The sequence below is a fragment of the Rhamphochromis sp. 'chilingali' genome, assembly GCF_963969265.1.
Source record: "Rhamphochromis sp. 'chilingali' genome assembly, chromosome: 9".
Classification (NCBI taxonomy): Eukaryota; Metazoa; Chordata; class Actinopteri; order Cichliformes; family Cichlidae; genus Rhamphochromis; species Rhamphochromis sp. 'chilingali'.
This window is the reverse complement of record NC_137936.1, coordinates 3,426,111-3,441,378: the sequence shown is the minus strand read 5'-3', so window position 1 is coordinate 3,441,378 and position 15,268 is coordinate 3,426,111. Positions and strand designations below refer to the sequence as shown.

The 15,268-nt window shown below is 39.7% G+C and overlaps 2 protein-coding genes across 2 annotated transcripts in view; one reads left to right on the top strand and one right to left on the bottom strand.

The window, feature by feature from the left end:
- The window catches only part of LOC308403240 (copine-9-like), a 204,516-nt gene extending 190,619 nt beyond the window's left edge, over positions 1–13,897 (bottom strand). The window contains exons 1-2 of the mRNA XM_080892508.1: positions 13,632–13,897; positions 2,377–2,417 (exon numbers count right to left, since the gene is read on the bottom strand). Coding sequence (XP_080748634.1) covers positions 2,377–2,417; positions 13,632–13,708 — 118 coding nt within the window. The 5' untranslated portion in view covers positions 13,709–13,897. The remainder of the gene's footprint in view (positions 1–2,376; positions 2,418–13,631) is intronic.
- The window catches only part of LOC308401934 (uncharacterized protein), a 565,304-nt gene that overhangs the window by 233,537 nt on the left and 316,499 nt on the right, over positions 1–15,268 (top strand). The window lies entirely within an intron of this gene.

The window sequence follows — 15,268 nt, the reverse complement described above, 5'->3', positions numbered from 1 at the left end:
CTCTGAGGTTGTGAAGTGGCACTAAATAAATAAAACTGAATTGAACTGAATTTAATTATTTCTCTCTTAGATTCAACAACAGAAGTGAGTGGAACTTTCACAGGAGGAAAAACTAATAACACTCAAAATTTCTCTGTTTTAATAAAAATGTTATGCTTCAACCCATGTTTGATTGAAAGGCCACTTATTGGTTTAATCCAATCAACAGCAAGTAGTGATTGTTTTTTGTTGGGGGTTTTTGGCAACTTAATAAGCAAAGTTGTTTTTCCTTGTGTCCTCTTCAGTCTGATGAGTCATCAGCCATAACACTTCAATGCAACTGACAATAAAAAATGATATTACGAAATATGTCGTCTGCGTCTTTTGACTCCAAGGTTCGTTTTTGTCTTACATGCTGCATTTCGTCAGCACTTTTCTTCTCTCCTTCCAAGCCTTTGAAATTGATTTTCTACTCAACTGTTGCTCAGTATAGCCTTGCTTTTTCTATCACCTTTTTCCCTGTTTTGTTCTTGACAACTCAAGTAAAGATGAAACATTGACTCGTGAATAAGAGTCCTGTCTGCTTTTTACGTACCTAGTAAATAACATTAAATAGGTCAAAATTTAAGTTGCAGCCCGCTAAGTGGGTTTAAATCTGGGTGCTTAGAGTAAACCTTGATGCTGTCGTGCTGCTGTAGCACAATGGAGTGACACTCTTCCACATTTTAAGAACATTTTCTGAATGGTCAGAGTGGTTGTATTGATGGTTGAGATTTATGATTTTCATTTATACCCTAACAGAAAGAAAACATAGCATCTACAACTTACGTAATTATTGCTTATGTTTATTTTATTTCATTATTATTTGATCGGATGGTTGGTGGTTCGATCCCTGGCTCCTCCAGTCTGCATGCCAAGTATCCTTGGGCAAGATACTAACTCCAAGTTGATCTCCAATGCATCCATCAGCGTATGAATGTTAGTTAGTAAGCACTTAAAAGCACAGAAGGAAGAGACTGGGTGTGATTGGTTGAATGTGGCATGTTGTAATATATATAATATATATAAGAATCAGTCCATTTACCAAAGCAAAGATATATAAGGAACGTGTAATAGCTGATTACACTCATCAGACAAATATTTGTATGATGTTGTCAAAGCTAGTCTAACATTTAACCATGTGCTTGGCTGTAGTTTACTAATGCATGCAGATCTGTGTTTATAAGTCATCAGTCTTTCATTAGGCTGTACTGCATACTGCGTACACTGCCTGTTTACTGAAACATGTTCCAGTTATAGTTATATTATGGACATAATGTGCAGACTCTCAACTTTCATTTGAGGGGATCCACATTCAAACTGGATGAAGGGTTTAGGAGTTTCAGCTACTTAACATGTGCCACCCTCTTTTTTAAAGGGAACAAAAGTAATTGGACAGTTTACTCACAGACAGGTGTGGGCAATTTCTTCATTATGTCAAGACTGTAGATGTTGTGAATATTATCAGTTAAGCAGATAAAAGACCTGCGGTCTTTGAACAGACAACATGCGGTCAAACAAGCTTTCTTTGAACAAATGAAACCAGGACCAACCTCTACCAGCATGATGGCAAGAAAAAAGTTACAAGCTACGTGTGTCTGCATAGAAAACAGTCAGGATCTCTTTATTTTTGACTGTAAACTCCATAATCAAAGAATGATGTAGCATCCAGGTCTAAAAAGTAAAATGTGTGCCTTAAACGTGTTCTTTGACTAAGGGGTGACTTCTCTGGGTGCAGGACTTTAGATTTTATGGAAGTTGATAGGAAACTATGTTTATTTGGTAAACTGTGGTCATTACTATTAAACTAGGGAACGCTCAAGCTTCTGACTTGAGTGACTGACTTAAACAATGATTGAAAAGGTGCATTGACAGATAAGCAGATCCAGTGAAGCCTTTCATTTTCAATTAGTTTTTTGGCATTTGTGCATTTTGCTTTTTTTCCTCCATTCTTTTGTTACATTAAGTTGCAGATGCAGCTGCTGTTTCTAAAAGTTACTATAATATAATCACATTCAATGTGTGGGCCCAGCAACTGCAAAGTGTCAATCAGGCTCCAATGATTAGTCACTCTTAATGAGGACCAACTTAATTAAGAGTCCTTCCCATTCGATCCCAAGATGCAGGTTTTCATTCAGTCAGTTGCTATTCTGCGTGTGTAAGCGCTGTGGGAGACAGTCACTGTGTTACTGCTCACTGATGCTCTAAGTGTGGAATTAACATGCAAAAGGTAGTGATTTAATAAACACTGCACGAGACAGAAGAGTTCCAAGCAGAGAATACAAAATCATATCAGAGGAGTAATTACACAGATGAATGATGAATGTGAAGAATCAGTGTGAGAGAGGAGGCAGTTACCTGGATCTGACTTGGAGAAGGTGTCCATGTCTAACAGGTTCCTGCAACAAAAACGTGTGTAAGACAGAAGCATCACAGTGCTGCAAGGCCAAATGGTTCATGGTAAGTTTAACAGCATGACAAAATATTTCATGTGTTCATAGTCGTGTTCTAAAAAGCATTAAGGCTGTCCTTTCTTTCAAACTCTCTCTCAGCACTGTAAAAAGGACGGCTCTTACAACAGAAGCAGAGTGCACTCTGTGTACTGTATATATGTGCAGTCGTATGTTAGTATCACCTTTTAGAGAACTCTGCTTTCAAGAATGTAACTATGGTCAGATTAAGAAACTGCTAATGCTACAAAATAGAGGCACATGAATGGTTCTTTGTTTGTGGGTGTAGAAGAAATATTACAACAATACACAAATGCCTTAATTGGCTGACTGTAACTGCACAATATCGTGAAAATGCCTACAACTGTCACAGACTCAGTAAAGTTCTTCTATAAGATTTATCCAAATAAACTTTAATTCCAGTGGAAATATTACTGCATACATATCTGAAACCAAACAAATCAGGTTTTTGTAAAAAGAAAAAGACAACAATTAAAAGCTAAATACATTCTGAAGTGAACTAAGATCATGTAGCACAGGGTTTTTACCACACTGACAGCAGGACATACACTAGAGACGTGCTATTTCCTTCATCATTTTGTTCCTGCAGGAAGAAAAATGAATCTCACACACACACACGAAAAGCCACACTTGTGTGTCAAATCATTGCCGGGATTACAACCCAATTTCCGTCTAACAACCTGACACTTTACTGAGAACCGCCTGTGATAACAAACAGCGTTTGATAAAGAGCTGAGATGTGGGAGATGACAGATTGAAACATTGCCCTCTTGAGGACTTGGAGCTGTCAGGATGATGAGGGTGGCTACGGGGAGCACACACATCCTCGCATGTTCACACTGTTCTGTTCGTGTCTGAATACAGTATGTTCACATGCATGTGTGGGCATCAGTAAAACAGCCCTCGCCTGTCAGCACACTGTGGCAGCTTGTAGTGCTATAAAACAACCATACGAGTACCCCACGCAGATGATTTTATCCTACGGTTTTTGCCTTTTTTGGAGGACATTTTTCTCCCTTAACTAGGGAAGCAGACTGAGTAGCGATACCAGATAAACCTGGAACTTTCAGTTTGTACCAAGATGCAAGAAAACCTAATAAAAGATTCACAAATACGAGTAGTCCTAAAAAGCCATACACATAATGCTGTTCATTCAATTTGCCTGGAAAGCAATCAACAACATTTAAATAGCTATGCAATATAATTCTTTTCCACCATGAGCCCAAGATGGTAGCAGGCTAAATGTCAATAGATAGGCAGAGCTATGAGAATAAGCTTGTCAAGCTTCAGTCTAGTCTCAGTCAACAATAGCACACTCTTTCAAAGAGGATCCCAAAAGAACAGAAAGCCTTTAAAAACTTTTGCTCCCACATGTTGCATCTTCTTTGTAATAGAAAACACATCGTTGTTTACCAAGCAGGCATCCCAACAGTTTGTAGCACACACTCTCTGACAGCAGCTGGTTTGGCTTCACACCACTTTTTAGACGTCTTGACTTCACTTTTTTAACCATCCAACATGGAGTAAAACTAGGTGATTGTGAATAAACTGTTAACAACCAAGCATTAAAAACCTTACCAAAACCACGTTCCATCCTTTTAGATCTTTAGATTTTTAGAGACTTCAGTGCTAAAACGCTTCGATCTATAATTTAACCTGATGTGAGCCATTAAACCTGAGCGAGTACTTTGATGCTGCCACAGCTTACCTACAAACGTGATGACTGTAACTTAGCAGTATTCATTTTCTGTCACTGCACCAGCTTCTCTCACTTCTAATAACAAACCTGTCAAACTGTTAAAAACTACATTCTAATTGACGACTTTGGTTTGTGTCAGCTCTTGCTGTGGCTTCTGACACACACACACACACACTCATTTTCACATCTTGGGGTGGCTGTAGAGGTAGAGCAGGTCAGCCGCTGATCGGGAGGTTGGTGGTTCGATTCCTGGCTTCCCCAGTCTGCATGCCAAATATCTGTGGGCAAGATACTAACCCCATGTTGCTCTCCGATCTGTTGGAGTGTGAATGTGTGTGAATGTTAGATAGGCACTAACAGCTTAGAAAAAGTGCTGGTGTGATTGGGTGAATGAATTAGTTGTATAAGAACCAGTCCATTTACCATCTTAGTGAGGACATGTCACGAAAACTGGTTACATTTAACCCTCAGCCTAAACCTGACCGTAACCTAATTACAACCCTGACACTAACACCACATTTTGAGCCTCAGCATTTTGTCCCCATAAGAGACTGTTGGTCCCCACAAGTACAGTAGCATGCCAATTTTCTGTCCTCACAAAGATGTCTAAACATGTACACACACACAAACACCAAAAAAACAATGCATGAACAACATAGTCATCAGTGTCATTGTGGCACAGTGTCATAGATGTATTGAGGTGCCCTGTGGCTCTTTTCCCACCCCCCACACTAGTGCAAGCCTTTCTGGATCAGGAGACATTTAGTCAAATATGTCTTCTGTTGGACTGGGACATGCTGGGTTGACATGTTCATCACAGATAGTCACAACCAGTAACTACTGGTAACCGTTTTATTTATATCTATAATGCCAAATCAGCAGTTATCTCAAGCTGCTTCCACTGTAAGGTAAAGACGCTACAATAATACGCATAATAATGCAGAAAATCCTAAAGAAGCAGACAAGCATCTAGAATCATGCTTTGTTTAGATCCATCCTTTTACTCAGAAAGCAAAGAACCCTTCTTTGAAGCTTAACATCTGTTAGATACTAATCTCATTTAAGAGACAAGTTTTTTCTTGTAACGTGGCCTTGTGTTTGAAACCTTCAGGACATGATATGAGAGAAGCTGGGTTGCCAATCAGAGCCCTCGCCTGCTGACATTGACATTCTCCCACTGAGAAGTCCTGGCTCCCCGTGTTCGCTGACCTGCCTGGCATTTCACTCCTAAAGTGCTGCCAATGTCACTTTTTAGCATCACAACATCAGCCACACTGCACAGCCATCACCATTTGAGAGCTGCATCGATGCAGCTCTCAAAAGAACAGTTAAACCTTCTAATGCTGATATGAGTTTTTCTCTCTTCAGTTAATAATTACAGTCCATCTAATTAACTAATTATCTAATTAAAAACATTTTAAACATACTAATGCTAGGACAAGATGGCACCAGGGTTACTACATGGTACATCTAAGTATGCACTTCTTTAATGTCCTAACAAAGGACTGTCCTTGAACTGCAATGGCTCACTAATTCTGTTTTCACGGGGTCACTTTTCCAGAGGTCCCTCTGTCTCCTTTGTCTCATATTTTAAAAAACATGTAACAGAGATTTGGGTAAAATATCAGGTGGTCTTGTTGAGAGTTTCATTTGTGTATTTCAGAAAATGTCCTCCAAAGAAACAGGTGAAAAAACTCCATAATGGTGGAATGTGGAGGACTATGAATTAAAGGGACTATATGTGGGAGTTATATTTTTGCTGCTGCAATTAATCTTTTCTAGAAAACATTTTAGAAAGTCATTGTAGTCTTTATGTGGAAAAAAAATGGTCTCAATGGTGTTTAAGGAGAAATGATGCTCACAGCACCTTTGGATTCCTTTTTCCTGCAGAAATTAGTTTGGAAAAGATGCTCATGTGACTTTCAGCATGTCATTAAAAGCACACGAGTCCCTTGAAATAAAGCCTGTTTTCCACAGGTGTCACAGTGTGTTCTTGAATAAGTCAGAAGTTGGAAATTAGGAGTTCCCAGTAGGATTTTTTTTGAACACCCCTTCATCAGATTTCCCACTCAGAAAGTTAGAGCAGACCAACATACCCCAAGTTAGTGATCCAAAATGGCGGCACTGAAGGTAAACAGCAGTAAAACTGTGAACATTTAATCTGTACTGCCACTGTTGTGTATTTTTAACACCGTAAATAAGCCATACACTGATCAGGCTCTTTACATGAATGCCTTTTTAAAGCACAAAAATGAGTATTATGCTGCATTGCTAGTGATACCTAAATCTTGCTAAGAAAACTAATCCTGTTTTCCTGGCTCCCTGGCTCCCACATCCGAGGTATCTGGAACGTGCATCAAGCCGGTGCTTTCTTGCTATGAGGCAACAGTACTAATAACTGCATGAGATATAGGTTACTTATAAAACATGAACCTGATTGAGGAGAAAACAAAGTCCTCCTGTTGCCACCAGAAAATGTTTACTTTGTAATGTGTATTGGGGTTAATAGGTCATTTACTTGCAAGAGAACGCAGGTCATATATTTTCCCTCGTCTCATTCAAGCAATCCTGTGCCAGCAGTAATCACTGCAGACTGCAAGCAGGCTGCCACACTAGGCTTGTCTAATAGGATCTGAAGGAGCAGCATTTGGGTGGCAGGCAGGCAGCCACTTGTTTAAAAAGAGACAAAAAACACAGCGTCCCTCAACACTGTCTGACTCCCTTTCTGACCCACATCCACAATGACACATCTGGCAGAGCCATTTCCACACATAGACACCGTGCTGCGGCCAAGTCGTTTTCAGAGCTCTTCTTCAAGACACAGATTCCATAATGTCAGTGACAAGTGGCAAGTCAAACCACAGTTGCGTGTTTACACAGCAGAATTATGTTGTGTCATTACTCTTTTATGGTGATGTCAGAATACTGACTGCAGCGAAAAGAGCACCAAAAACACACTGCCATATTAACTCTTTGTAATATTACACAATATAAATCTCGAGGTGACAGTGAATTGGTGCTTTATATACTGTTCTGAAAATGAAACTGAATTGAATTCATATGTGTAATTCTAGTTTAAGTTAAATTCTTTGGTTTATTGTTTCTCTAAGATTTCTGGTTTGAGTTTTATGTTTCTGGTTATGTTTTCTTGTATTTCGTGTTCGAGTTTTGAACAGCAAAATAAAGCTGCCTTCTTTAGGTTATCCTTCCGTGTCTCGAGTCCTGCGTTTGGGTCCTACCTCCTGCCTGCCACACAGCTAACCATGACAGAACGACGCAACAACGGACAAAGGAAAACACAGGGCTTAAATACACAAGGGAATACCGAGGGAAATGCAGGCAAAACTTCCACTTTTGTTGAATTACTTTATTTCTCATCTGTTCTTGCTAGATTGTAGCATGATGTGATTAATGATTAAGCATAGCTCCTTTGAATTTTGCATAATATATTTATCATAAATCTTAACTACAGAAAACAAAATACTTACATATTCTTGTAGCCCTTCTTTCTTTCCATATCTCTAGCAGAATGTACAAATATGGGTGGTCTCCTCTATTTTTGTGCCAATGAGACGTCAAACAGCTGTAGCATAAAAAAACACCTAAACTGCATTAGAACAATCAGTTGAAGCTACTTGCCTGTTTTCCGATCAATGCACTCATTCTGCATAAAACAATGATTCTCATTTCCCCGTTTCACTCATGTCTAATCCATTTGAACAGAAATCCCAGTGTCAGCCATCTTAACCTCAATGGGAAAAGCAATCCCCTCATTACCAGCTGCGGTGGCTTTGAGATGTAACACGACTGTTGTGCTGTTTGAGAAAGAAATCCCAACGGAAAAAACAACACCTGAAAATAGATCAGCTGGGACATCAAGTGCGTAGAGACTGATTTGTTTCTCAAGGAGCAAAACTGTCTTTATACTAAAAGCATGGATGACTTAATTGAAGATTTATAGCAGCCAAGTCAAAGAGCAGGAGAGTCTTTTAAAAACACGGTCGCATTTTCACCTCCAGGTAACCTCTACTGCAGATGTGTTGACATCTACACAATAATGAGACAGTGTGCTACATGGAATCTTTTTAAAATCATCCAAATGTCAAGTATGTGTCAAAAGACATCAGGCAAGTCAGACCTGTATGGATTTTCTTAGACAAAGGGAGATGAAAGAGGCTCAGGTAGAAGGATGCGTGTAGTGCTGCAGCTCAGATCAGACTCGGTTCAAAGGTCTGGCTTCTACAGAGAGATGGCAGTTTCGAGAGGACCCAGAGTTGGCATCCACCTTTAAGATTTAAGTGTGTGTTTGCAGATCTGATAGGCTCATTTTCAGTACCATCACATGGACTACTCCAAAATTTTCCTGAACTTTTAAGGTGACTAAAATGTCACTTCTGGTTGATGGTTTGCATTTGTACACAATTTGTACAATGGTGCACTGACTGCTGTTGGTCATTATGATTCACAACTTGAGACAAAGCTTGAGGCGAGACATGCACAAGCAGCAAGGCACATTCACAATATTAGAGTTAGAGTAAGCAAAGCGATTATATTTTATAAGTTAAGTGCTCGAAAAGAAAAAGCTATGAATATATCAGAAACATCAAGCCAAACACCAACATTTCTAAACTTTCATGAATTATATTGTACTTATTGGCTGGAAAATAATTTCCCTGAGGCACACATCGTGCTCATTGGCTAACAATTTGTCAGGTCATTAGCCAATAAACATGCCATGGTTTATCCTGTAATGATATTGTACAAAATTGACGTCACATTATCAGTGATGGGAATAACTGTTACAAGTAACGGCATTACTAACGGCTCCTGCGGGCGGCAATCACTTTCTGCCCGACGATCACTTTTTGGCACAACACCTGGAGCTCAGGGGGCAAAACAATGGCATGAGTGCTGCTGTTTGACTGAGGAAGAATAAAGTAGTCGTGGTAAGCCAATCACACGACCGCTTTAAGATGACAAACCAACAAGGTGATATATATCAGTTTTTAAATTGAGTTGATAGGCTGCGTAAAACCAGAGACATGATCAACAATATATACGTGTGTTTTTTCTCAATGGTTTCGTCACGTTTACTGACGTTTACAGGTGTGATGTTCTCCTTTCTAGTGGACAGAAATTATTGCAGTGGCACAAATAATTTGTGTGGCATCTTATTGAATGCAGAACAGCTGATTGTTCTGTAAATAGTTTGAAATGGTTATTTAAAAGGGGGGAAAAGGTAAATGGCTGCAAAAACCTTGTTGTTTGCAAAGATTGTGCATATGATTTTAAAATTGACAATTATGAAATATGATTCAATAAACATGTTTGTGGTTGTTACAGTAAAAATATAACTTTTTCTACTCTGATTTTATGTTTTTTGTCTGATTTTAGATCAATTGTGTTAATACAGTCAAAATGAAAACATGACTGTAAATTCAGACACGTGAGGTTGTGCTGAAAAGAATGAGACCAAACAAAGCAAATAAACAGTTTTTAAAGGTGAAATGTGGAGGGAACATCAAAAGTGGTTAAAAATGGCCAATTATACCCTGGACCCCAGAGGGTTACTACGGACCCCCGCAAGGGACATGGGAGAAAAAAATTACGATGAACTTTTGCGAGATCTCACAAACAGTGTGAAAGCAGCTTTGTGTCAGTGTCACTGTGGTGTCTTTGGTGGAAATGCTGACCTACTGAGGGGCCAATTAGCATTTTGTGAGGAGGTCAAGCTACTCTATAGAAAGGATCCATCTGAATGAAATGCAGCCATGATTAACATGATTAAGGATCCCTGTGTTTAGAGAGTCACCGTTTCCTGTTGGGTCACTGATGTTTATCAGCATTATTGGTCACCTGTTCTGATGAATGGTGCTCAGAGCTTTAGCACCATAATGTTAACCACAACAAGGTTACTTCACTTTTTCAAAAACCCAGTCTCCCTCTCCTGATGACTTACTTCCCTTACTTGTCTCCTTACTCACAGCTGTGTGTGCTTGATCTGTATGCAGTGAGGATCCTTCTGGGGCCCACTGAGCCAACCCTATTCTGTCAGTGTCAGGGAGCTGAGAAAGCTCCCTTCTAAACCCTCTGGACTGCTGGTGCCCAGAGACACTGAGGTCCAGGAACAGCTTGTCACGATCAGCGTCTTCAGACACTATCAGCATACAGCATACCTAGGACATGGAAATGCTGCTGTCTGAGAGGATGCACGAACTTCTCTTTCAAAGTCTGACACAGGTGATCTATGCAGGAAGGACAGCCAGCTGTGGCTTCATGCCAATTTTTGAAATTGCTTTTACTGATTTGTGGAACAAAAACAGCTCAATATATGAGATAGCTACCATCACATAACTCAGTCATTTCTTAGCTTTTACTATTAACACAGAGTGGTGCTGGCTACTGCTGGAAAGGAGCTAGTCAAGAGCAGTGAGACTAGTCGTGAAAGTGAAAGTCATTATAAAAATATGTTGAGGATAACAACAGACATGGATGCTTAGTGGTCAGACACTTAATTCTGATGAGGAAATTTGCTTAATTGAAATGCAAAAGACAGATATTTATAAGGCATCCAATTCTCTGTTATGTTTACCTAAACAAATAATAATAAAAAATGTAAATAATACAAAAAATATCCATGCTGTCAGTTCATAATTAATAAAGGACACATTTAAAGTGATGCATAGGATTTATCAGTTAATATTAAAATTCTGATGTTAACATATACAAGTATTTAAAAACTCAATTTACAAATATCGAGAAAACTAGAGTTAGTCCCCCAAAACTTTGGCTTCCCTTGAAGGATTCAAGTTTTAATTAAATATACTGAAGGCTTATTTTACAGAGTGCTGACCTGCATACATAACTTTTTAAAAAAAAATCTGTCAGTGTTTCCTTTTTGTAAAGCCTTTGAATAAGGGCTTTAACCAGGACCAAACTCAAAGGGTCTCCAGTTGCTCAGCCATAAATCTCACTGTCACGGTTTCCCCAACACTTCAGTTTTAAACCCACCCATAGCATATAACGAGCTATGATTAGCGTAGAGAAGCAGGTGAAAATCAATTTGCAAAATCAGAGCAGACACATTCTGGCAGTGCAAATGAAATAAGAGCTACCAGATTTGCCTGATCCCCACAGTGCCAAGCACACAGAGTTTGCATGTTCTCTGTGTTCTCCGTGTTATTTGGGTTCTCCCCAGGTTTCCTCCCACAGTCCAAAGTCATGAACTTAGTGGGGTTGGGTTAAGTTGTCGTTCCAGTGTGAATGGTACATCTGTCCTGACCCTGTGGCAGACTGGTGACCCTGTCCCTCGTCCTTTCCTAGCACAGATTATCAATTAGTTCATTGATTTCTTTAATCTTCGTGCTATAACGAGCATAGCATATGTATGTTCATATATCTCCTCCTTAAAATGTAAAAATTAACATCTAAATAAATAATCATCTCCCTGCAAATGCAATGTTGCAAATTGTTCCATTCATGATTGTTTCACATGTCGCGTTCAATGTACGTCAACCATAAATAACCTAATGCTCACCAAAATTTGATCTGCGATGGAATTTTAAATATGGAAAAGGTGCTGCAGGCCTGCAGTGTTAATAATAGTGTTCATAATTGTTATTGCTGATTAGGCGATCGTCAGCTTTTAAGCAAATAATCAAAAAGTGAATATTTGCTATGGGTGGTGCTATGTGCAAATAAAGAAGGAAATTCTATGTCTAAGTGCCTAAGGCACACACACACACACACACAGATGAATATAGGGGGGGACTCAGGGTTTAGTATCTTGTCCAAGGATATTTTGACTTGCAGAATGGAGGAACTAGATGTCCATCACTGATCTTCTGCAGACTGACTCACCTCCTAAGCTACAGCCACAGAACTCTTTTTTTTAAATTTGGAGGAGAGCAAGGACCTGCAAACTGCCTAGAAATTAAAGATTAATTGGATTATAAAAAAGGAATGATATGCAAGAAGCCCAGGCAGTTGGAGCTCCTTAGGGCCTGGGACCATAATTCAACGTTACGTGTAGCAAGTCTGTGTGCGTCAACAATGAGCGAGCTACTCAAACACACAGTTTTGGACAATTAAATATTCTTTGGCAACGGTGGCTCTGTACACCACCACAGCAGATTTTAAATCAAACAATTAAGATGTGACTGAAGTGTAGATTTTCAGCTTTTATTAAGAATTTACAGCCAATTTTATAGAAAAGTCACGAAATTAATGGAGTTAGGTTAAGTGGTCATTCTAAATTTTCCATAAGTGTAACTGTGAGTGCGAATGGTATATCTGTCTATCTGTCCTGGCCCTGTGGCCATGCAACCTTAAATGGATACATGGAAATGGAAGGAAGGAAGGAAGGATGGAAAGGTGAATGGGTGCTTTTGTATCTTTACCTGCTTAAATGTGTGTCAACGTTGCATTTCATAAATCCATTTTCAAAACATGTCATGGCTACAGCACATGCCTATCTCAGTTCATTTTATGAAATCATATATGTGCATCTAAACTACATCAGTGAGGCTGACTGAAAACAAGGCAGGTGACATTTCCTTAAGATTTCCATGAAAAATGGCAACATCACTTTGAAAATCTGAAAGAAAAATGACTAAAAACCTAGAGGAAAAAAATGTGTCTACACAGCACATTGTGTGTTAAAGACATTAAAAGGGTGAGATTTCTTTACTCAGTGGGGTGAGACTTCTTTTTCTTGGTGAGCATATGTTGTTGTTTTAGTATTTTTTTTCATCCAGTCCCTCTTTCTATCATTTTTTCCGCTGGGGTGGGGGGAATTGTACGTGAGTCAACCTATGGGAGGAGATCATTCATCCTGCAGCACGAACTCCAGCGGACGTGTTTCGTTCATTTTTTATGTCGCTTAGATTTTAGACCCTCTTCCTAGTACACATCAAAACTTTGACCACGTTTAAGCACCTTGCATACTTTTACATCTTATTCTCTTGCTCTATAGGCTCATTAAAAATCCAAAATATTGAGATTTTAATAACTATTTACAAACTACTGTGTAACAGTGCTGGAGCGCAGTTTCCGTGCTCTGATATCCTGCTTATAAATTAAGACATAAAACTGAAAGAGACCATAACTTATTTTATTTTTTTGAACACTGTTGAACACTGAACACTGTTGGTGTGCGAATCTTTTTCTTTTTTAGACAGATGGTACATTTAATATCTATGTATTCATGTGATCTGAGAGTTGCACTCTCCGGAGCTCTCCGAGACACTCGGAATAAATCCTGCTACGGTTGGTTGCTGCAACCCCACGCACTTAAACACCCACAGCACATGCAAATTCCTCCTTTGAAGGAAAAAAAATAAAAAATAAAAAAAATAAAACATCTGGAAGAAAAAAAAACTGACTTTAATTACAAACATCAAGTAATGTCTAAATCTGTCAGAGCACAAAGATCCGGGGCTTACCTGCAAGAAGCGGTGATTTCAATCTTTGTAGCAGGTACGATGGAGTTGAGTGGGTCGAAATCCCCTATTGTCGCCATGGCCGAGGCTATTTTTTATTTATTTTCTTTAAATCAGTTGTTCTCAGTCCCTGAAGTTCGTACTTTTATTACAGCGCAGACTTTCCTTTGGCTGTGTGTGTGTGTTCCATCAAACCGAGAGTGTGAATCGGCCGCCTCCGGTAGTAGTAGTTGTTGTTGCCGCTGGAGCGCATCGGGTTAGGAGGCATACCTGAGGATGAGGCTTTCATTTACGGCGAGAGAGAGCGAGAGAGAGAGAGCGAAGCTGACAGAACCGGATGCTCAAGCTTCTCTGCGCCTCTGTCCTCTTAATTCATCGCCAGGTGGAGACAGACATCCACAAATCTTTCAGCCGTATTTGGGCTCGACAAGGAATCTTGTATGGAAAGTGATCTGTGCCAAAAAAAAATACCCAAAAGGGAGCCTATGCAAAGAAAGACCTTTTCGAGAACATTATAAGATTGTTTTATATTTATATACACACAGATCGCTGTAAATTTTTAAAACAAACTGAGGCAAAACCATATAGGGCGCCATTTGTAAACTGAAACATGCTGAAATTTACGGCAACATTTTTCCGTATTTAGCTCCAAACCTTATAAAACATGTTTTTTCGAGTCACTTTTACAAATTAATTTGCAATTTGTAAATTACAACTTTACAAAAACATTTGTAACTTTTTATATTTAAAACTAAATGTTAAATCTAATATTATATTTAAAACTAAATGTTACAGCAAACGAAATATTGCCTGCCTGTAGTGGTCAGGTTGTGTGACCGCTCTCCCCGGACGTTACTTCTCACTGCCACCAGCTGCTTCACTGCTTGGCTACCAGCATGTTCAGTGATTTAGACAAACATCAGAGCCATATAAATGTTAACAGTATGTTTTCCATTCGTTTGAATGTCCAACAACATTCTATTAAACTCACAGCTATGAAGGCTTATTTTCACCACAGTAAAGGGCAAACAAGCCCTTGTGTTTTTGACACAGTTGGACATGTCCACAGTAACCCATCGTTCTCTTGGAAGAACACAGATAGAAGACATGGATTACTTACCTCATTCTCATTAAAAAACCCAATCAGCAGTTATTTTTAATGCCAGGCTATAAAGGTTTATTTCTGCTGGCTTCACACAGCAATCTACACTCCATCTACATCAGCTATTTTAAAATAGGTACACCTGCAAGTGTCTAATCAGCCAAACACATGGAAGCAACTGAGTGCACTTGTATTCATAAGGTTGCTCCATATAACTGTCTGTGTGGGGGAGCCACAGCCCCTGCACCACAGGACATGAAGCAGGCATGCAAGAGATCCAGGCCCTAGACATCTAGAGCCCCCCAGAGCCCGAGGAGGACCACCACAGGGGCAGTCGCGCCACCCACCTAGAAAAGAGGTGAGGGGAGCCCCGGACAGGGTTGTGGTGCAGAAACCATGGGGAGGTGTGACGACGAGCCTGCAGGCGCCGCTGGCAGCCAGCTATGCCAGAACAAACTGAGCACAGGGCAGAGACCCGAGACCCCTCCACACCCCAGAAGGGGCCCAACCGAGCCAGGGGGGCCAGGCCCCACCAAGC